The following is a 24030-nucleotide window of genomic DNA, read 5'->3' as shown; positions in this document are numbered from 1 at the left end:
TTGCATGACTTATCTATATTAAATCTTTCCACAACTGGGATATGAATCACACAACTTGACTAGGCCAGTCCATAACTTAAATTTCCTTCGTTGATATGCAAATGCACTTCAGATCATTTTCATGTTGAAAGATTTGGTTCACTTCAAACTTAAATTTTTGGACAGATGGCCTCATATTCTCATCAAGCACACTTTTTGAGTGAACTATAAAATTTGAATTACATCAATGACTGCAAGCTGCCCCAAATTATAACATTTTCACGACCATGCTTCACAGTTGGTATGATGTTCTTCTCCTGAAATGCTGTATTCAGTAGGTTCCAAATAGGACTAATGTTACTGTAGCCAGATAACGCTACCTATGATTCATGAACCCACAGTACATTGCTCCAGAAGGCCTGGTCTTTGCATTCATATTCAATTGCAAACTATAGTTGTAATTGAATATGTTGTAAAACGGCTGTTTTTAGAACTTTTTTATTTGCATTGATTCATGTCCTCTGGAACAGGACTCGGTCCCCAAACACTTTATGACAATAACTTGTATATTAACCCTTAAAGGGGTTGTAAAGGTATTTTTTTTTTCTTTAAAAATAACAAACATGTTATACTTACCTTCACTGTGCAGCTGGTTCTGCACAGAGTCGCCCCGAACCTACTTTTCTGGGGTCCCTCGGCGGCTGTCTCGGCTCCTCCCCGCAATAACTAGCCACCTTAATGCGAGCTCCCTCGCATGGTGGATAGTTATTGCGGGCGCGCTCCCGTGATACAGCCGGCGGCTATAGCCGCTCGCTGTATCACTCGGCCCCGCCCCCCGGCGCGCCGCGTCATTGGATGTGATTGACAGCAGCGCGAGCCAATGGCTGCGCTGCTTTCAATCCATCCACTATAGCCAATCAGCGACCAGGCTGATCGGCTGAATGGAGGTCGGGAACGCGCAGGCGAGTTTTTGAGGTGTCAGGTAAGTAAAACGTAAAAAGTAAAAAGTTTTTTCACCTTAATGCATAGAATGCATTAAGGTGAAGAAATTTATACCTTTACAACCCCTTTAAAATTAGCACTTTTGATTATTCACGTTCGTGTCCTATAGACTTTAATGCTGTTCGCTTGTTCGAACAAATTTTTTGCCTGTTCGCTTGCTCTGCTGCGAACCGAACCGGGGGTGTTCGGCTCATCCCTAATCACGATTCTCTCAGGATTCTTGCAGTGTAACATCTTTCACATTATACAAAAAAATTGGGATAACTTTACTATTTAGTTTTTTTTTTTTTTTTTAATTCATTAAAGTGTATTTTTTTTTTTTAATTGTGTTTGAAAGACTGCTGCGCAAAAACGGTGTGATATAAAATATTGCAACAATCACCATTTTATTCTATAGGGTCTCTGCTCAAAAAAATGTTATAGATATCGAGATATATATATATATCTCATGTTTGGGTGTTCCAAGTAATTGTCTAGCAGAAAATAATGTTTTTTTTACTTGTAATCAAGAAATGTCAGAAAAGGTTTGGTCTTTAAAATGGTTAAACTTCCTTCATTTACATGCTGGAGTTCTTTTGGTTGATAAAAGAACGAAAAGATACACTGTTTCTACTTAGAGTGTTGTGATTAAACTTGGCAGGCTGCCAGGTTTTTTTTTTTTTCTTTCCCAGCTGTGAGAACTCTCTGCACTTGTTAGAAAGAATGGTGACATGCTGTTTTGAAGATAGGGAAGAGAAAAAGATTGCAATTTCGATTCTTAACGATTAATCGTGCAGCTCTACTATAAAGCCATTGCTTCCCATTTTTACAGATCGATCTTGTCCAAGACTGGCCGAACCAAGAACTGACTGATGCTAAAAAAGATTAAAAAGGGCTTAAAGTACCCCAAAATGTAATTACAGGATCTACAGGTAAGCCCCCATTCACACCGGTGTGGCTTTGAAATCTACTTCAGTGAGATTTTCAAAGCCGCACATCAGTGTGATTTGCACTGCCGATTTCATTGCAGCTTGCAACTTCATACAACAGACGTCTATGAAAGTTGAAGTGAAATCAGCAAAAAGTAGTGCAGGAACCTTGAGTCACAGCTATTTGGACGGTTCCATTGCTGACAATCGGGTGTGATTTGTGATGCGACTCAGGACTGTCAAATCGCATAACAAATTGCACCAGTATGAACAAGGGCTAACTCTTACAAAAACTGGAGTCAAACAGATACAATTAGAAAGAGATTGCCATGAAAAGCCTTTATTGTCCAGGAAGAACATTCGAGCAAGACTATAGTTTGCAATTGAATAATTGTTATAAATTATTCCATTGGGAAGTCCCCGTGCGTCAGAGGGGGACGGGGTCACCCGGGTACGTCACCGTGTGGCCCCGCCCTCACTTATAAAAGAACTGTCTTCCGTGCTGAAGCGTCATAAGGCGGGTGCCTCTCATGGAGGCGGATCTTTTTTATTTTATTTTTTGGTCCGTTGGCGGAGCCATAGAAGAGGATGAATGAACTTCGTGGGACATTTTTATCTATTTAATAGGTGTGTCATGTTTTTTTTTTAACATTTTGACACTTTTTTTTTTACAATGTACCCATTATCATTTCAAACGGGGGGGTGGGATCTGGGGGTCCCCTTGTTAAAGGGGGCTTCCAGATTCTGGTAAGCCCCCCACCTGCAGACCTCCACAACTACCGGGTTGTGGGGATGAGGCCCTTGTCTCCATCAACATGGGGACAAGGTGCTTTGGGGGGCTACCCCAAAGCACCCTCCCCATGTTGAGGGCATGTCGCCTAGTACATGCCCAGGAGGAGGGGGGAGCTCTCTGGTCCCCCCCCCCTCTTTTCCTGCGGCCTGCCAGGTTGCGTGCTCGGAAAAGGGTCTGGTATGGATTTTTGGGGGGACCCCCATGTAATTTTTTTTTAATTTTGGCGTGGGGTTCCCCTTAAAATCGGGTCTGGTATGGATTTTGAGGGGGACCCCTAAACCAGTTTTTTTTTTTTAATTGGTGCAGGGTTCCCCATAATATCCATACCAGACCTGAAGGGCCTGGTATGGAATTTGGGGGGACCCCCACGCAATTTATTTTTTTTAATTTTGGTTCGGGGTTCCCCTTAATATTCATACCAGAGCCAAAGGGCCTGGTAATGGACTGGGGGGATCCCATGCCGTTTTTGTAATGACTTTTATCTGTATTGCCGGGACCCAACAATTCATTATAGCCGCGAGTAGTTTTAAATGACTTTTTTTCCTTTAGAAATGTCACTTTGTGCAGAGACTGCTCTAAATACAGGAAAAATGCGCCACTTTACAGGCATACTGTAGAGACCCCCCAGGTACGAAATTTAAAGGAATATTTCACTTTTATTGTTTCACTTTAAGCATTATTAAAATCACTGCTCCCGAAAAAACAGCCGTTTTTAAAACTTTTTTTAAAAACATGTCTCCTGGGGCAGGACCCGGGTCCCCAAACACTTTTTATGACAATACATGCATATCAAGCACTTTTGATTTCTCCCATAGACTTTTTAAGGGTGTTCCACGGCTTTCGAATTTGCCGCGAACACCCCAAATTGTTCACGATTCGGAGAACGCCCGGTGTTCGCGTTGAACCTACGTTCGGCTCGAACATCGGGCTCATCCCCAATCATGATCTTTATTCTAAGCAAAAAAATCGTGATTCTCATTTTAGCCAAAATCGTGCAGCTCTAATTTATAGCATTAGATCTATACTTTTTTTTATACCCTTGTGGGTACTGTATACAACCTCTAAATGCCACCTACTTATGCCTACAAGTAGGTCTGGTGCACCTCAAACTGACTCCGAGAAAAAGATGGCCACTGCTGGGCAGACATTAGCCACTTTTCTAAAGCTTGCAAGCACATTAATCAGAACAATAATGCCAGGAGGGTGAAAATAGAGTTCACGTGGTGTGGTAATGTCATCACAATGGGTAAAATAATGATGTAATGCTCTAAATGCAGCTCATGTCAAGTATTAGCATTTTATAGAATGTAAAGCTATCCTCAAAAGTAAGGATTAAAACAGAAATGAATAAACTACTCTGGCCTTTGACGGTTCTCCTTTACAGTATTAATGGTGAAGGATGGGACTGATTTACAAATAGTGGAAAAAAGGGGGGGCTAACCCATAGATACCACACCAAATATACAGTTTTATTTTCTTGGCCACATTTAAAAAAATATTAAAGCTACATCAGTTTTCATAAATCAGACCCAAGGTGTGTGACAACGCCTAGTGATGGAAGTGGGGAAAACTTTGTTACATTCATTACTTCAGAAGAGAATTTGGTTTTGGTTTAAAAGAGAATTATGGCCAACATTTTTTTAGCCATACTTCTCGTCTGGCTCACAAGAGTATACTTACTTGTGCTCTCCTGTAATCCTGTGACACCACAGAGCCACTCTAGGCTCTGGAAGGATCCTGACAAATAATGCCAGGATCTGCTCAGATGCCTAACAGGCAGCTGGTTCTGCCTCTCATTGTGCCGATGAGAGCCTGAGCCAGCTGCTCCTGTCCCCTCCAAAGCCCAGCACTCCAGTGAGCGCTAGAGGGGCAGAGCAGTGCCTGACAGTCACCGTTCTCTGCTCAGAGTGGACAAATAACTGAGTGATCATGTGATCGCTCCGTTCTCAGCCAGTGCGGTACAGCAGCGACATGAGACAGATGCTACAGCCATATACAGTAGATGAGTATGTGTTTTTTTTTTTTTTTATGTAGCCCACACTTCTCCTTTAAAGGAGACATTCAGTCAAATGAAACATTTGCAGTGGTATAAAAATAATGTTTCGTTACCTGAAAAACAACAACAAAAAATTGGTTTAGTAATAAAGTGTAATGTGATTGCAAAACCAGTAATAGAATTCCTGGCTATTCTGCATTCCTTCCAATGCTGGAACATGTGAATCAAACTCCAATGTAAAAGAGTGAAACTACTTTTTGTATTTACGTTGTTTTGGCTATAGATGACTATACCTGAAGCTCTGGATGGTAGCTGCAAAATTAGAACAGTTGACTCCACATACAGTAGATGGGCATGCAAAATTCCCTAGGTTTTTAGCATGGGATCTTTTGGCAGTGGTGGTAATCTTGGGTAGGTGGGGCTCAATTCTCAATTTAAATGGACATTCTCTTTCATGTAGCCCCTACCATCTGCCGACTTAGGTAAACAGCAAGCCTGATTTGTGGACAGACACGACAGTAACTCCACTTTCATGGGGAAAAAAAATAGCAAATAAAAAAATAACATTGTATATATTAATTGCTACAAGCCATATTTAATTGAATGTTATTAAAAATTACCATTGCTTTTCAATCTGTAGCTCTGTAATTTTTTTTGTAAAATTCAATACAATATGGCAATCTGAAGGCGTCCCGTAAACCGCTGGTGTATGGCATGCCCCTAGAAATGCCATTACCTGCTTGTGCAATTGGCTCAATGATTTTCCCAGAAGTACGCACCAAGATTCAGAGTCGCGATTTTACGCATGCTCTGCAACTAACAATTCACTTTTAGGGAGATACTCCCAAAGGGTAATTACTTTCTCAAGGAATGCCGACCCAGCAAGTAATTCAGCTGATTAATAATGAAAAAGTCACTCTCATTCAGAATTCATATCCAAGACACAAAGTGGAACAAGCAGCTTTTTCTTCAGAGCAGAAGCAGGTAGGAATCTGCAACAACGTTTGTTAAAATCTTTGCACAAACTTTGATCACCCAGAGAGTTTTTTTTTTCTCAACAAAAGTGGAGTTACTCTTTAAGGTTCATCTTTTAAGAACCAGGAGGCCAAAAGCTTTCCAATATATAAATACAGACTTGTGAACAAAATTTAAAGGGCTGACCAATTACCTCCTTCTTATTGCACACAGACTAAAGAGATGGGCAGTCCAGAGTCAGTAATGTGCACTGGGAATATTCTTGAAGTGATTGTCTGAGCTAAGACATTATATTCCATGATATTTAATGGAATTTCCCATTAGGGCCTAACAATAATGCCCCGTACACACGGTCGGATTTTCCAACGGAAAATGTTCGATGGGAGCTTGTTGTCGGAAATTCCAACCGTGTGTAGGCTCCATTGGACATTTTCCATCGAAATTTCCATCACACAAAATTTGAGATCTGGATCTCAAATTCTCCGACAACAAAATCCGTTGTCATAAATTCCGATTGTGTGTACACAATTCCGACGCACAAAGTTCCATGCATGCTCGGAATCAAGCAGAAGAGCCGCACTGGCTACTGAACTTCATTTTTCTCAGCTTGTCGTACGTGTTGTACGCCACTGCGTTCTTGACGTTCGGAATTTCCAACAAGATTTGTGTGTCCGTGTGTGCAAGACAAGTTTGAACCAACATCCGTCGGAAAAAATCCATGGATTTTGTTGTGGGAATGTCCGATTGTGTGTACGGGGCAAAATGGCAGAGATATATACTGTACTAAAGCTTTTTTTGTCTATACAACTTATAAAGGATTTCCTTGTACCTGGGCATCATACTTAACGGCAGCTGACAGCAGTACGACCGCATTCTCCTCACAGATACCTTGTTTTATGGTCTGCTGGCATAGTTGCTTCAGTCTATTTTCTCGGTATAACGTAGCTAGCTCCAGAAGTCCTGCACACAGAAATAACACAAAAAAATAAATTAGTGACTATTGCAGAGACATGAACAGACACATACAACCTTCCTATATAAAAATCAAAAACTGACTTAGCCCTCGTTCACATTGACTGTGGCTTTTAATCTCATCTGAAATCGCACGTTTTCAAAGCCGCATTTCAGTACAACGTTGGGTGCGACTTGGAAGACATCTGTGCGGCTTCATGCACAGATGTCAATGCAAGTCGTGCCCAAAATTGCCAAATGTAGTGCAAGAACTACTTTTTCAAATCAGTGCGGCACCTTTTTGAACAGTGCCATTGCCGCCATTAGAGTGTGACTGGTCAAATCGCATGACAAGTCACTTCAATGTGAACAAGGGCTAGGTGTGCATTGTTCTGGAGTACAAAAGATCAAAAAAAGGCCTCTGTATCCCAAGCTTTATTTGAAGGCAAAACTTTACTTTTGGATAGAGTAGGGTATAGATAAACTCTGTCAATATTTTTTCTCTTTTTTTTTTTCCTGACAATTTCCCTAAAGATTCAACCTACGTGACATGAGTTAACTTGCCAGCAACTACAAAAAATGTTCTATATGCAACAGTCCTTCAAAATTTATCGGCAGCCGGTTTTGGACAGTGTGTGTGGGTTAGAACCTCCGTCAGATTTTTTTGCTGTCTGTGTCCTCGCTAGGGAAAGTCATTTGTTCTGGTCAGCATTGTCACTTGGATAGAAAAGGGCAGGAAATGCAAAATGTTACAGGGGTGAGGAAATTACACAGAACTTTCAAAGCCGAAGGACACCGCTACTAGACCTGTCAAATCTAGTCTTAGTCAGCGCAATGAATGTTTAGTCAGCAAGCATGATATAACAGTTACATGCATATACTAACCAATGGCATCCTCGGGAGAAATGCTGATATTATCTGTATACAAATATTCCAAGAAAGCACGATATACTGGATAGGAAAACTGATGAATTTCAATTACGTCTTCATCGCTTTCATGTAAAAAGGAGCGAAAATGTTCACACCTGGAAATGAAGTTACAAAAAAAAAAAAAAATTTAACTGCCAATGGATTGTGCCTTACTCATTACAGCAAGAGATGATGAAACTGCAATCTTAAATTAAGAAATCTGAACATGTACAAGCAAATCATATTTATGCATACTGGCAGATCCGGTGAATTATTCATACAAATAAAATACAAGTTGTTTGGGTTTTAAGCGTATTTTCAGTTTGAAAAATCTGTACAAGCAGATTCATACAGCAGTTTACACATCCCCACCCATGACTTCTTACCTAATCTGAAGGAGAACTTTGTGCACGTGAATATTTTTTTCATCCACTAAAAACTTTAAATCAGCTGTCTCGGGATTGTCAAATTCCTTTTTTAATGACTCTGCTACAGTCAGATGATCATCTGGCTCTTCACAAGGGAACAAATAGAGAAAACAAACAACATACAAAAATTCTCAGGTTAAACCAAAATCTTTATGCATACACAGAATTTGCTCAGTTATTTTTAATAAACTTTTTAGACTTGAAGTATAAGTCAGGTGACATAACTCTGGTGTTTAATATTAATTGTAAAAAATTTGCGCCAACTCCTACAAAGTGAAGCAGCCAACACAACAACCTGACCAGTTTATTTTCTCATAACTCTGGTGTTGCCACTGTGTGTCTTTGGTTAGAATCTCACTTGGAACACTATTAGCATGGCGTTTGTTTGCTCTTCATGTTTTAACAATGTTTTCTGGCTTCCTTTCACAGTTCACACATAGTTAGTTGGCTTCCTGTCATATTGGCCCTAGTTTGTATGTGCTTGTTAGGAACAACAGATTAAGAGCTCCATTAGAGTGATAACTGATGTCAATGGTATTACGTGTAAAAACAGTGCACAATAAATTGGCACCATATAAAAAAAAATATATTTAAAAAAGCTAGCCAAATGGGATAGCCACAATATGACTTGTATACCCATATAGCATTTATATACTATTACCAGGATGTAAATGTTACAAAACATGGTTACATTTTACAGGATTCATTGTCAGAGACAAAAGGGGTTTATTTAATCTGAGCGCATTCACACCTGTCAGTTTTACTGCATGAAAATCCAGGCTGTGTCTGATGTGATGTTTCTTTATTTAACTATAGTGCTGTTTAAAAACCTACACTGAAATAAAATAAATAGACAGCACCATTATAGTTTTGCTTTAAGCAGGCACATAAAAAAAAAATAAAAAAAGGTAAATATACAAAACATACATATTACACATGGAAAATATTTATCTTAACTGAACAGTACAGGACACAGGCAAAGTACTCATAGACTCTATAGGCTTATACCCTCAGGAAACTGGACACTGGCAAAGCTTTCAAAGACATGTCCCCAGGCACATCCCCTATACTTCTACCATACTCCATGAATCCCTAGTTTTGCCCTAAGTTGATGGATCTCTTCTCATTCACAGAACAAAATGATTCTTAGCCTAACTAATTTTTTTTCCCTTCATTATATGATCTTTAGCTTCTTCAATCAACTCCTCACTGTGCTCTAATGCCACAAATTGAAGCAGTGCATCAGGATCTGAGCAACCTTAGTAAACCCTGGGAGCCGTACTTGGACCCCATGCTATGGTGAAGGGCTGTAATGTTGCTCCAGGCACTGGATTCTGCATGGGCGCTCACCTTGGCACTTAGTGCAACTAGTGTAGTCAGCCACAGGGCGCTACACATGTCTTGGGACATAGGCCATCCCAAGGAACTCAGTCCCTGAAGACCCTTTTGGGGGTATTTCCTCTGAGAAGGGCGAAGCCTGGACTCTATCTATAGTCCAGTATCATGGACAAGTAAGACAAGTCATCTTGTATGCTTCTCACTGTTACTGTTAAAGACCAGTGCAAATTTTGAATTGTCTTCACAACGGTGTAAACTTTTCAAATTTGGGGCTAAAACCAGCCACTCAGAGCATAGTCTCAAATGGATGACCAGGTTTTACATCACACCACTAGTACACTTTACTACCAGCAAGATCTATCATCATACCTAAAAATTCTTTTTTTGCCTGGTGTGAACACAGGCACTTCAGTCTCAGAAATTACTCTTTTCCTTGCATTCTGGCCTTCCTACAATCAGGTCTTGACTAGAACTTGGCATTAAACACTCTGAAAAGACAGGTTGCTTCCTTGTCCATTCTTTTTCAAAGACCTCTGGCTTTGCACTCCCTTGTAAACACTTTTCTTCAAGACATATTGCACATTAAACACTTATTGCAGCATTCTGTGCTTCCTTGGGATCTCAACTTGTTTCTCTCTGCCCTGCAAAAACCACCCTTACAATCCATCAGGGATTGTCCTACAAAGTAGCCTTTTTGGTTGCTATGACATCTGTCAAACGTGTCTCTAAATTGGGAGCTTTTTTTGTAAGGAGCCATCCCATATACTTCAAAGACAGGGTTGTCTTCCACCTCAATGATAACATAGTCCTACCATTCTTATGCCCTGCCACAAAGCTTTCAAAGGAGTTTAATCTTTATTGCCTAGACATAGTCAGAGCCATTGGAGTCTACCTCAAAACTACAACTTTGACCAGACAGACAGATTCCCTATTTGTCTTGTTCTCACGCATTTCTACTTCCATCCACCATTATGAGATGGATAAGAAATTGCCTGCTAACGCTTACACTCTCAAGGACATATCTTCTCCGGTGCTTTTATGCGTACAATTCACCAGATTGGTCGGAGTTTCCTGAGCATTTCAACACCAGGCCCCTGTAGCCCGGCTGTGTAAGGCTGCCACCTGGTCCTCTGTTCATACTTTTTCAAAGTTCTACCAGGTGGATGTCCAATCTTCTGAAAAAGACGCTTTTAGCGGCAGCACTCTGAAGCTGGGCCCGTTGGCCTGTTGCCACTGATCTCTTTGCCTAGTTATTGCCCACCTCATTCGTTGCTTAGTAACGTCTTAGGGTCTAGGAATACTTGTGTTCTGTGCTGTAAGATTAAGGTAAGAGGAATTTTGATTTAACTGTAAACTTCATATCTTAGAGTACAGGACAGGACACAGGCTACCCTCCCATTCCATGCTTTGAATGCTCTGCATTACTTGTTACAAATCTGAGGATTCATGGAATGGGATAAGATTATAGGGGAGGCACCCTGGGGGCGTGACCTCAAAAGCTTTGTCAGTGTCCAATCACCTGAAAGTACTAGCCTATAACCCAGGGTCTATGATTATTTATTGCCCACCTCATACAGTGCCTTGTACTGCAAGTTTAAGACCCCTTTCACACTGGGGCGCTTTGCAGGTGCTACAGCGCTAAAAATAGCGCCTGCAAAGCACCCTGAAAGAGCCACTCCTGTCTCTCCAATGTGAAAACCCCGAGGGGTTTCACACTGGTGCGGTGCGCTGGCAGGACGCTAAAAAAAGTCCTGCTAGCAGCATCTTTGGAGCGGTATGTATATGGTATGTTTTAACCCTTTCTCGGCCGCTAGTGGGGGGTAAAAGCGCCCCACTAGCAGCCGAATAGCGCAGCGAAATTGACGGTAAAGCGCCGTTAAAATTAGCAGCGCTTTACCGCCGACGCACCCGCCGCCGCACTGTGAAAGGGGTGTAAGATAAGAGGGATTTTGCCTTAACTGTAAACTCCATGTCAAGGAGTACAGTACAGGAAACAAGCCGCCCTTCCTTCCATTCCTTGGATACTCTGCACTACTTGCTACAAAATTGAGGATACATGGAGTTGGGTAGGGTTATGGGAGAGGCACCCAGGAAGTGTGACCTCTAAAGCGTTGCCAGTGTCCAATCGCACAAAGGCAAGAGCTTATAACCCAGGGTCTGTGAATACTTTGCTTATGTCCTGTACTATACTCCAAGATACAATTACAGGGAAGTCAAAATTCCTCTCTCACTTTTCAGATTTCATAATCAAGGTTCATAAACATACATTTACACCCAAAAAATTGCAAGCTAGTATAACCCATACCCTATCAGAATATACCTTTCACAAAGTGATATCTATCTGGATGCTGTGGGTTCCTGTACTTTGCATTTAGTCATTCCAGTCTTAAGGCCTACAGCTGTACAATGTGCATCCTATGGACATGTAATACAACAGAACACATTAATGCTCCTCTGATCTTCCTCACCTACTGAAAGCAGCCTCCACATTATGGCTGGGGTGGAGAAACAGGCGAACACGTCATCTGTGCAGGTGAAGTGGGTGAGATGCGGTGAGATGACAGCTTGTCCTCGGCACTGGCCCCACATGTATACCTGACCACTCTGAGATCTGGCAGCCGATGTGTGTGATGAGTGGCATGCTGCTATTTCTACTATTCTATTCCCACATAAACAGAAGAACAGCACAGACAAGATTAATGAAGCAGCTGTGCAAGCTTACCACAAACATTCATTTTACCTTATCCCCAAATGATAACATAAGAAATATATCCAAGTTATAATAATAATCAAAAGATTTTATACAATATGCATGTGTACCGTCTGTACCCGAAACCACCAATTCCTTGTTATACAGAAATACTGTTGAAATATGTTTTTTAAATAGTGTTCGCATTTACAGAATAATCATTGCCACATACGATTATTTACAAGTCTGAAGAGCGCGGTCTTATGCCTGTAGCAAGCCTTAGGCATAAAAGCTATGAGGTGGTTTAGATAACTGTCATGACTGTTACCAGGGGGTTCTAAGCTCCCCAAAGTTTTTGTTTAATTCTTTTCTATAATTTTCATTGGATTTCAAGAAGAAACGCTACAGGTTATGAATCATAGCCATCTGAATCATCATCCCATCAGACCAGCAAAATTCCGCTTGATGTAATAGTACTACGCTACAGTATATTTAGAGCTAATAGACGCACACCTTATCTAGAACATCTCTGTTCAGCAATAATGTATGACAGTCCCAAAAAATAAAGATCACAACCTAAAAGAGTATCTACATATTCTCAACATTGTGACCAAATGCAAGTACACTGAGCCCAAAAGTCATGTTCCTGGCTAGGGATGAGCTTCGAGTTCGAGTCGAACTCATGTTCTACTCGAACATTGGCTGTTCGCAAGTTCACCGAACAGCGAACAATTTGGGGTGTTCGCGGCAAATTCGAATGCCGCGGAACACCCTTTAAAAGTCTATGGGAGAAATCAAAAGTGCTAATTTTAAAGGCTTATATGCAAGTTATTGTCATAAAAAGTGTTTGGGGACCCGGGTCCTGCCCCAGGGGACATGGATCAATGCAAAAAAAAGTTTTAAAAACGGACGTTTTTTCAGGAGCAGTGATTTTATTAATGCTTAAAGTCAAACAATAAAAGTGTAATATCCCTTTAAATTTCGTACCTGGGGGGTGTCTATAGTATGCCTGTAAAGGGGCGCATGTTTCCTGTGTTTAGAACAGTCTGACAGCAAAATGACATTTGGAAGGAAAAAACTCATTTAAAACTACCCGCGGCTATTGCATTGCCGACAATACACATAGAAGTTCATTGATAAAAACGGCATGGGAATTCCCCACAGGGGAACCCCGAACCAAAATAAAAAAAAAAAAAATTGACGTGGGGTTCCCCCTAAATTCCATACCAGACCCTTCAGGTCTGGTATGGATTTTAAGGGGAACCCCGCGCCAAAAAAAAAAAAAAAAAAAACGGCGTGGGGTCCCCCTAAAAATCCATACCAGACCCTTATCCGAGCACGCAACCTGGCAGGCCGCAGGAAAAGAGGGGGGGACGAGAGTGCGGCCCCCCCCCTCCTGAACCGTACCAGGCCACATGCCCTCAACATTGGGAGGGTGCTTTGGGGTAGCCCCCCAAAACACCTTGTCCCCATGTTGATGAGGACAAGGGCCTCATCCTCACAACCGTGGCCGGTGGTTGTGGGGGTCTGCGGGCGGGGGGCTTATCGGAATCTGGAAGCCCCCTTTAACAAGGGGACCCCCAGATCCCGGCCCCCCCCGTGTGAAATGGTAAGGGGGTACTTCTTCTTTCTTCCTTCCTCTTCTTCTTCTTCTGGTTCTTCTGGTTCTTCCTCCGGCGTTCTCGTCCAGCATCTTCTCCGCGGCGTCTTCTATCTTCTTCTCCTCGGGCCGCTCCGCACCCATGGCATGAGGGGAGGCTCCCGCTCTTCTCTTCATCTTCTTCTCTTCTTCATCTTCTTCTTCATCTTCTTCTTCATCTTCTTCTTCATCTTCTTCTTCATCTTCTTCTTCATCTTCTTCTTCATCTTCTTCATGTCTTCTCCGGGCCGCTCCGCAGCCATGCTGTGGCATGGAGGGAGGCTCCCACTGTATGACGGCGTCTCTTCGTCTGACGGTTCTTAAATAACGGGGGGCGGGGCCACCCGGTGACCCCGCCCCCCTCTGACGCACGGTGACATGACGGGACTTCCCTGTGGCATTCCCCGTGACGTCACAGGGAAGTCCCGTCAAGTCACCGTGCGTCAGAGGGGGCGGGGTCACCGGATGGCCCCGCCCCCCGTTATTTAAGAACCGTCAGACGAAGAGACGCCGTCACACAGCGGGAGCCTCCCTCCATGCCACAGCATGGCTGCGGAGCGGCCCAGAGAAGACATGAAGAAGAGAAGAAGAAGATGAAGAAGAAGATGAAGAAGAAGAAGAAGAAGAGAAGAAGATGAAGAGAAGAGCGGGAGCCTCCCCTCATGCCATGGGTGCGGAGCGGCCCGAGGAGAAGAAGATAGAAGACGCCGCGGAGAAGATGCTGGACGAGAACGCCGGAGGAAGAACCAGAAGAAGAAGAAGATGAAGGAAGAAAGAAGAAGCATTTAAATAAAGGAATTGTCAAAAACTGTCTCTTGTCATTTTTAACATTTTTGACAGTTTTTTAGTGAAATGGTAGGGGTAAGTACCCCCTTACCATTTCACACAGGGGGGGGGGGCCGGGATCTGGGGGTCCCCTTGTTAAAGGGGACTTCCAGATTCCGATAAGCCCCCCGCCCGCAGACCCCCACAACCACCGGCCACGGTTGTGAGGATGAGGCCCTTGTCCTCATCAACATGGGGACAAGGTGTTTTGGGGGGCTACCCCAAAGCACCCTCCCAATGTTGAGGGCATGTGGCCTGGTACGGTTCAGGAGGGGGGGGGCCACACTCTCGTCCCCCCCTCTTTTCCTGCGGCCTGCCAGGTTGCGTGCTCGGATAAGGGTCTGGTATGGATTTTTAGGGGGACCCCACGCCGTTTTTTTTTTTTTTTTGGCGCGGGGTTCCCCTTAAAATCCATACCAGACCTGAAGGGTCTGGTATGGAATTTAGGGGGAACCCCACGTCAATTTTTTTTTTAAATTTTGGCTGGGGTTCCCCTTAATATCCATACCAGACCTGAAGGGCCTTGTATGGAATTTAGGGGGACTCCCACATCATTTTTTTTTTTTAATTTTGGTTCGGGGTTGCCCTGTGGGGAATTCCCATGCCGTTTTTATCAATGAACTTCTATGTGTATTGTCGGCAATGCAATAGCCGCGGTAGTTTTAAATGTGTTTTTTCCTTCAAAATGTCATTTTGCTGTCAGACTGTTCTAAACACGGGAAACATGCGCCCCTTTACAGGCATACTATAGACACCCCCCAGGTATGAAATTTAAAGGGATATTACACTTTTATTGTTTGACTTTAAGCATTATTAAAATCACTGCTCCTGAAAAAACGGCCGTTTTTAAAACTTTTTTTTGCATTGATTCATGTCCCCTGGGGCAGGACCCAGGTCCCCAAACACTTTTATTGACAATAACTTGCATATTAGCCTTTAAAATTAGCACTTTTGATTATTCATGTTCGTGTCCCATAGACTTTAACGGTGTTCGCGTGTTCGAACGAATTTTTTTCCTGTTCGCATGTTCTGGTGCGAACCGAACAGGGGGGTGTTCGGCTCATCCCTATTCCTGGCTTATTGATCCCATATCACAAAGAAACCGAGGATGGAAGTCATCCGACATTCCAACAAGGGATCAGAATGATTTAGTACAAAAACCCCACTCTGTTTATTAAAAAAAAAAACACTACCATAAAAAATAAATAAAAAAAAAACATGAAAGACCAGCTATCATTCCATAGTGCAATCACCACACTACTATCAATAACTGTATACCTACTAACAGTGAAGCACTCCCTAATATAAAATGAATAATTGAATTAGTAAAAAAGGAGTGCTTCACTGTTAGCAGGTATACATTTAATGGATCAGAAAGGTTGAAGATATTATGGAAATTCAGAGTCTTACCCAGGAGAGTGGATTAAAAAAAAAAAAAAAAAAAAAAAAAAACTAAACTACTTGTCCAAGGGACTAAATCAGGGTCCCAATCTACTTGTCCTGATAAAAAATATATATATATATATATCGATCTCTTAACCACTCGCCGTCCGCCCCACAGGGAGGCCACGTTGTAATATATGCCACGTTGTAATATATATATGTGATCCTGCACTTCTGGGTAGCAGGCACGAGTGTATGCCGCCAGCGCCTCACTCCCGCTGCGATTCTACATAGCGGACCCGATCAGCGGGTCCCGTGGACTCCATGTCCACCAGCACCCGCTGATGATTTGTTACACAGGCAGAATGGCTGTCTGCCTATAAAAACAAGGCAGATTGCCGTTCTGTCAGTAAGGAAAGCTTGGATCCGGTATTCCTACAAAACACTAGTTAGACACACAGATAACCCTTTGCTCGCTCCTGATGTTAACCCCTTCCCAGCCAGTGTCATTAGTACAGTGACAGTGCATATTTTTAGCACTGATCCACTGACAGCTCAGCATGGGATCTGGTCGGATCGCCTGCAGAAAAGGTATGTATACAGATTTTTTTCTTTACAGGCTAGATAGGTTAGTGTTAAAATGCTAGGCTATAGATGCAGGGAGTTTCGTTTTAGCATGAACTTCCACTTTAAGCACGATTACAGAAATTCTATATTGCTTCTTCATTTTTTACAATGACGACTACTACTACAATTACAATGACTACTACTACTACAACTACAATGACTACTACTACTACCACTACTACTACAATGACTACTGCTAGTACTACTACAATGACTACTACTACTACTACTACTACTACAATGACTACTACTACAATGACTACTACTACTACCACAATTACAATGACTACTACTACAATTACAATGACTACTACTACAATTACAATGACTACAACTGCAAGTATTCAGATGTTGAGTATGGCCTCACATGACATTCAGATAGCAACAGTGAAAGAGTACCATCATCCAGATTGACATATGTAATAAGAAAGGGTGAGGATGTGGGGGTAGTTGCCAAAGCTAACCCACACACATAGACACCCACACACACACACAATAGCAAAATAGCATACCATGAGGACTGCTATAAAAGAGCTCCCCAAGCCCGCGAGCGTCAGCGTACGCCGCAGTTCTCCCCGGCGGACTTGTGTTTACCCTGGCCAGGGGCGCTTCTTGCCACCCTGGCTTGCCCTGATTGGTCTGGACCCTCTGGCCTATAGGCTTCTTTGGGACGCACACGTGCAGTAGCACAGAACCGTACACCTGCGCAGTGTGGGTAAACTGACCCCGTGACGTCAGACGCCGCCTTAGGCGGCGTACACTGACGCTCACGGGGTTGGGGAGCTCTTATAGCAGTCCTCATGGTATGCTATTTTGCATACGCACATTCAAACTTCTCTGCCCATCGATACAGCCCAGCCTCAATAATCCTCTCTACCAGCATATTGCAATTTGGTGAGATCCCTATACAGTATGCTGTGTGGCGATTTTCTGGGATGGTTTTTCTTTCTTTTATTCCTCCTTGTTTTCCTCCCTCCCCCCCCCTTTTCCTCCCTTCCCTCTGTCCCCCCCCCTTTTCCCCCCTCCTTCCCTCCCTTTCTCTCCCCCCCCCCTTCTTGTCTAACCTTTCCTCAAATCTAATCCACACGTGCACCCTATATCGGTTTCTCATCATCATAAATCTTTACTCACTAGCACCTTTATTATTATTATTTATATTTTCTGCCAAAAACTATCTATATTTACAATTCATACCTCATATTTGATCTATTTTTTAACTAGAGATGTTTTTTTGTACTCCCCCTTGTCCGCCGGGGGGGGGGGGGGGGATTTGTGGGATTCTGCTATTAACCGTGCCTGGTCCATTTGGGTGAGCAGATTTTTCCGTGCTTTTGTTATTTTTGCCATATTCTGCAATTATATTTTTCCCTCTCTCTTGTATATCTTTTAATATATTGTTTTGCTATAGACCTCTCATCCTCCTGAAGAAGCGGTTATACCGCAAAACCGATAAGAGGAATTTTTATACCCCACCCTAACAGAAACTGTACCAGGGAAACCTGCTATAAGTTAGTTCTGTGTGGTGTATATTATGCTATATATTTTATAATTGTAAAGTAGATCAGCAGCCAACTGTATATTTGTGCCACATCCAAAATTAGAATGAACAACAAAGAAGGGGGGCCCTATTGGTGGACTTTTTAGGCACATATAAAAAACATAGAAAGTTATAAATAGTACAAATATAATTTATTAGATTGAGACAATAAAAATATAACAAAATTGTAACATCTATTGTTTGGAATGCGAATCAGACAATATTGCAATAGTGTGTATACAGTGTTTGAGACGGTACTCTTGCACCCGACGCGTTTTAGTAAAATAAAATTCCTTCCTCAGGGATGGTGTACATTAGAGACAGTTCTATATTAGAGAGAATATATTGAAAAGGTAACAATGAGTACAAATAAGAGAAGCATTTCATGATGTACTTTTCATATCTTATACATTTACATTCACACTGTGTTGGCTGACTTGGCATTCCGTAAAGCTTTTAGTTAAAAACAGCAACAATGACATGGTCTGTCTACCCAATATGCTCTTGATTCCGATACAAACAATCATTTACATATTGGAGATGACTAACACACTTCACTGTTTCCTAATGAAAGATATTACTGTTGATCCTGCCACAAATTTCTCCCTGTATATCATGTCAATTAGCCTTATGACTTGGATCTTTTGTCTATGTTTACCATAACTTGCATACTTTTTGACATGTGAATCTGTATCCCATTATGTCATGTATACCTGTGAGACTTTGCCTGTCACCAGCATTCTCTTGCTTCCGGGAACCTGCAAATCTACAATTTTTATTTTTATTTCATCTTTACAAATTATTTTCAAGTGATGTTATTCTAACATCACAGTATCACATCAACTTGACGCTCGCCCGGCACACCAAGCCGCCCGGCCCATGTAACCCGCGGCGGAGCTATGTGAGGCTACAGTCAGTATCCACTCTTGACTGGCCTCCATCTTACGACCCTGTCGGACATGCGCAGTCTGCCAGGGAAGCATTCTGTGTCGGTGGGTGGAGTGGGCGTACAAACGTCCTGGCGCACAGGCTCGCGCATGCGCGCCGCGGACGGGACAACGCTCACTCCTCCCGGGGGGCCATACACGGCTCGTACCTGCCTCCTCTCCCTCCCACTACATCAGCTGTTGCAATTTACATCAATAGCTGATTGGGGGAGAGAGGCCTTATAACACAGCCAACTTCTATGCCGGACATCCTCTGCAAATTGCGGGAGGACACCGGCCTGAATAGCTGCATGTGTTTGATCTACTCCTATGCCATGTAAACAATCATTGTTTAAGGGCTACCACTCCAGCTTAGGCTTGCTAAGTATACCCTTATAACCTTCATACTGAGGCTGTGCTTGGGACTTCTCTGTTTACTTCTAAGGAATTTCAATAGATGAACTCAATATAAAACTGATTATATATAAATGTCTTTTATCGTTACCTCTAATCTCACACACTTTATATACTACAATTAATTTCCAATCAAGCAAATTAAATTTTACTCAGATGCTACAGCACTGTAGTAATCCTTCCACTCCCTCACATAACTTTCTGCTCTGAGAAATTACTATCTGAAATTCTACCCTTATGTTATGTAAGTAAACAGCTATTGTTTAATGGATACTATTTCAGCTTAGGCTTGCTAACTATATCCCTATAATATTCTTATTTAGGCTGTGCCTGGGATCCCTCTGGTTACTCCTAATTTAATAGATGAACCCCCCATAAAATTGATTATATATAAATATCTTATTTTTTATTCCTTATTTGACACACTTTATATATGGTAATTAATCTCTCATTAAGCAAATCAATTTTATTTGGTTATAGCATTGCAGTACTTCATAACAATTCTCTGTTGTGAGAAATTAATATTTGAAATTAATATCTGAAATTCAATCAATTGAATACTTTATCTATTTATTTATCACCTTTCTAGCTACCAAACATACATCCATAAACGCCATCTGTTGAGCCACCTCCAGGTATGAGTTAAACTTTGTGAATTAGCCCTTTCAATGTACTCAATACTGAATAATGAATAGGATCCCTCACTATACACTTATATTATCACATTTTTTGCAGGAGTTGCCTTTCGGCCCCAGTGGAGCCTGAAGTAACTATTTTACGCCCTTTATGGGCTTTCTCTTCTTCTTGAAGAGAATACTACGTATATATCTTTGTGGAAGAAACACCATCTCCACTTATATATGGATCTATAACAATTTCATCTCCAATATGTAAATGATTGTTTGTGTCGGAATCAAGAGCATATTGGGTAGACAGACCATGTCATTGTCGCTGTTTTTAACTAAAAGCTTTATGGAATGCCAAGTCAGCCAACACAGTGTGAATGTAAGTGTATAAGACATGAAAAGTACATCATGAAATGCTTTACTTATTTGTACTCATATGCTGATTGTTACCTTTTCAATATATTCTCTCTAATATAGATCTGTCTCTAATGTACACCACCCCTGAGGAAGGAATTTTATTTTACTAAAACGCGTCGGGTGCAAGAGTACCGTCTCAAACACTGTATACACACTATTGCAATATTGTCTGATTCGCATTCCAAACAATAGATGCTACAATTTTGTTATATTTTTATTGTCTCAATCTAATAAATTATATTTGTACTATTTATAACTTTCTAGGTTTTTTATATGTGCCTAAAAAGTCCACCAATAGGGGACCCCCTTCTTTGTTGTTCATTATATTTTATAATTTGTTTTTGTATAACCCTTTCTTTGCTGTGTTTTGTGTTTTTAAGACACTGTTTGTACATTGTTAAAGAATAACATTTTGTATATTTTTAATCAAATTTTGTGGTTATATCAGTACCGAGAAAGTCAATTAAATTCCCCTTGAGTGTCCTCACCCTTTCTTTTTACAACTACAAGTGGTAGTCATTGTAATTGTAGTAGTAATCGTTGAAGAAGTAGTCATTGTAATTACTACAATGACTACTACTACTACTACTACAATGACTACTAGTACTATTACTACTGCTAGTACTACTACAATGGCTACTACTACAATGACTACTACTACAATTACAATGACTACTACTACAATGACTACTACTACTACTAAAATGACTACTACTACGACTACTACTACAATGACTACTACTACTACTGCTCTTACAATGACTACTACTATTACTGCGATTACTACTATGACTACTACTACTACAATAACTACTACAACTACAATGACTACTACTACAAAGACTACTACTACAAAGACTAGTCATTGTAGTAGTAGTCATTGTAGTAGTCTAGAACTTCAGGAGATTTTCTGATGTAGAACATGATATACAGTATCTCACAAAGTGAGTACCGACCTCACATTTTTGTAAATATTTTATTATATCTTTTCATGTGACAACACTGAAGAAATGACACTTTGCTACAATGTAAAGTAATGAGTGTACAGCTTGTATAACAGTGTAAATTTGCTGTCCCCTCAAAATAACTCAACACACAGCCATTAATGTCCAAACCACTGGCAACAAAAGTGAGTACACCCCTAAGTGAAAATGTCCAAATTGGGCCCAAAATGTCAATATTTTGTGTGACCACCATTATTTTCCAGCACTGCCTTCACCCTCTTGGGCATGGAGTTCACTAGAGCTTCACAGGTTGCCACTGGAGTCCTCTTCCACTCCATCATGACGATATCACGGAGCTGGTGGATGTCAGAGATCCTGAGGGCCTCCACCTTCCGTTTGAGGATGCCCCATAGATGCTCAATAGGGTTTAGGTCTAGAGACATGTTTGGCCAGTCCATCACCTTTATAGAAAATATAGTGTAGCGCTATGTGTGTAAAGACTATAAGATTTAAAAAACAGTGAACTAAGCTCTAGCCATCCCTTAAGGGCCAGAAAATAAACTAAATACTTCAAAGTTACATATAAAATAAGTGAATACAATCAAAAATGCACTGAGTGCTTCAAAATAACATATGAGATATAGTGATTGTAATAAACCAGTGATGAAAAACGATGTAGTGAACATAAACAGATCTTAAATAAGTGGCAAATCAACCAAAAAAGTCCATGGACGTTGACAGTTGTATTCCTAATGGGAATAGAAAACCACCAAGAGTCTCTGAGGGTTGAATGATGAAGACAAAAATGGAAAGCTTCTGGTAGATGGATAGATAGAACACTAAATGAATGGGACGTCTAAATAGGTGGCGGGACCATCACCGGAGCATCAGGGGAGGCTTACCGGAAACAGGTGACTTGAGAAGACCTACGTCTTACAAGTCCAAGAAAGCTTATTTAGCCACCAGGGCTGGCAAGATGGATCAACAGGTATCCTCAGCTTCCAATGGGGGGAGGGATCTCGTCACAGCTTCAAACGTCCCCAAACGTTCCAACAGGCCAACCGGATGTTTTTAAATACCATGAGAGAAATAAAGCTCACATGGCATGATATCGTTTTTAAAAACATCAATTTATTAAAATAATATAAAAAGACACTCACATGATAGGAGATCGTAACACAGCTCAAAATAGATCAGTCGCGTTAATCGTGAGGGGTCCACCCAACATGTTTTGGCTAAGGAGCCTTCATCTGGGGTGTGGAGCCCCCCCACCTCACCGCTATTTAAAACCAGAAATGACCCCCACTGGGAGTGTCACAATACCGGAAGTGCACAACTGATGTCACTTCCGGTTATTAAGTTAATGTTGATTCATGTAAATACATGTAAAATATAAGAAAAATACAGTGGGCGGTATTATACCACTAACACCAATAAGTAAAAAATCGAAATAAGATGTCACATATAGTAATAATGTTCTGGCCGGCCGGTCCGGAAGTGCTCGGAATTTAAGCCAAGCCTCATTTTCAATATAGCCGGGTCTCAAAGGTCGAAGCGCCATCACGCTCCGCCCACCGGACCCGGCCAAATAATATGGCTGTGCGCAGTAGCGGCATTCACAGGAGGAAGTCCGCCTGCGCACCAAGCCTCGCTCTCGACTCACGGATCCCATAGGCCGGAGCGCCATCACGCTCCGCCCTCCAGAACCTACGTCGAGTGTGCGCACGTGGCCCGCCCCGTCGGATGCGGCGCGCGTACGTTCCACGCTCAGGACCAAGCCTCTCCTCCACATCGGCAGCATTCATACTTCCTGCATAGAGGAAGAAAGGCCCCGATAGGCTGGAGAGGGCCGGAACTAGGTCCCAGTACCTTCCCAACACAAAACAAAGTGTCAGCAAAGGTGATACTAATAGAAATGATGTTATTATGTCGTGATAACCAAACGACATAGGACTTATGGTAAAACAAAAATAAAAAATAATAAGTGGGGGGCATCGGCCATAACCGTATATTGATTAAAATCACTATATGGATATTAAGTGACACTGCCAATGAGGGACATCCCTTCCATCCTATATAGTGCAACACACATAAGAGGGACTGACATGACAATCTTTTTTATAAGGGGACATCCTCCAAAGTGTACAGATACAAAAAGTACATGTGATATCACAATATAAAATGTATTAGTAGCCAGAAATCTCACTGACGCTGGTACAAAATTATAAAATGTATACAAAAGATAAGAAGAAAAAAGTGAAAAAATATATAAGGGAGATCGTGAGTAAAATATCTATGCCTGGTTAATAAAAGAATTGATGTCCCACTCTACGTTGATACCTTGCGGGAAGTGGGAACCCAATTCGTAAATCCAGTAAGTCTCCAAACGGGAGACCCCCCTAAGGGTTGACCCACCCCGCCAAGGGGCCACATATTTATCGATGATAAGGAACTGGGTGCCTTCTGGGTTTCGATCATGGAACTCCCTGTAGTGACGAGGCACAGTGTGTTTAGTGCTACCTGCCTTAATAAGGTTGATATGTTCAGAGACTCTTGTTGTGAATGATCTAATGGTTCGCCCCACATACTGCTTGCCACATGGGCAGGTCAGAAGATAGACTACCCCTGTAGTGGCACAAGTGCAAAACTGCTTGATCTTGTAGGAACGGCCAGTAACCGTAGAGGAAAAGGTGTGACTAGCTCTCCTACCATTGATGTTAAATT

General features: G+C 41.8%; 1 protein-coding gene across 2 annotated transcripts in view; it reads right to left on the bottom strand.

Annotated features, from left to right (window-relative positions):
* Positions 1-24030, bottom strand: part of RCBTB2 (RCC1 and BTB domain containing protein 2) — a 77491-nt gene that overhangs the window by 1057 nt on the left and 52404 nt on the right. For both annotated transcript variants that reach the window (XM_073614114.1, XM_073614115.1), the window contains exons 8-11: positions 11748-11938; positions 7900-8026; positions 7490-7629; positions 6483-6613 (exon numbers count right to left, since the gene is read on the bottom strand). In XM_073614114.1, coding sequence (XP_073470215.1) covers positions 6483-6613; positions 7490-7629; positions 7900-8026; positions 11748-11938 — 589 coding nt within the window. The remainder of the gene's footprint in view (positions 1-6482; positions 6614-7489; positions 7630-7899; positions 8027-11747; positions 11939-24030) is intronic.

The sequence above is a fragment of the Aquarana catesbeiana genome, linkage group LG02 (genome assembly GCF_042186555.1).
Source record: "Aquarana catesbeiana isolate 2022-GZ linkage group LG02, ASM4218655v1, whole genome shotgun sequence".
In the NCBI taxonomy this organism is placed as follows: domain Eukaryota; kingdom Metazoa; phylum Chordata; class Amphibia; order Anura; family Ranidae; genus Aquarana; species Aquarana catesbeiana.
This window is presented reverse-complemented; position numbering and strand designations above follow the sequence as displayed.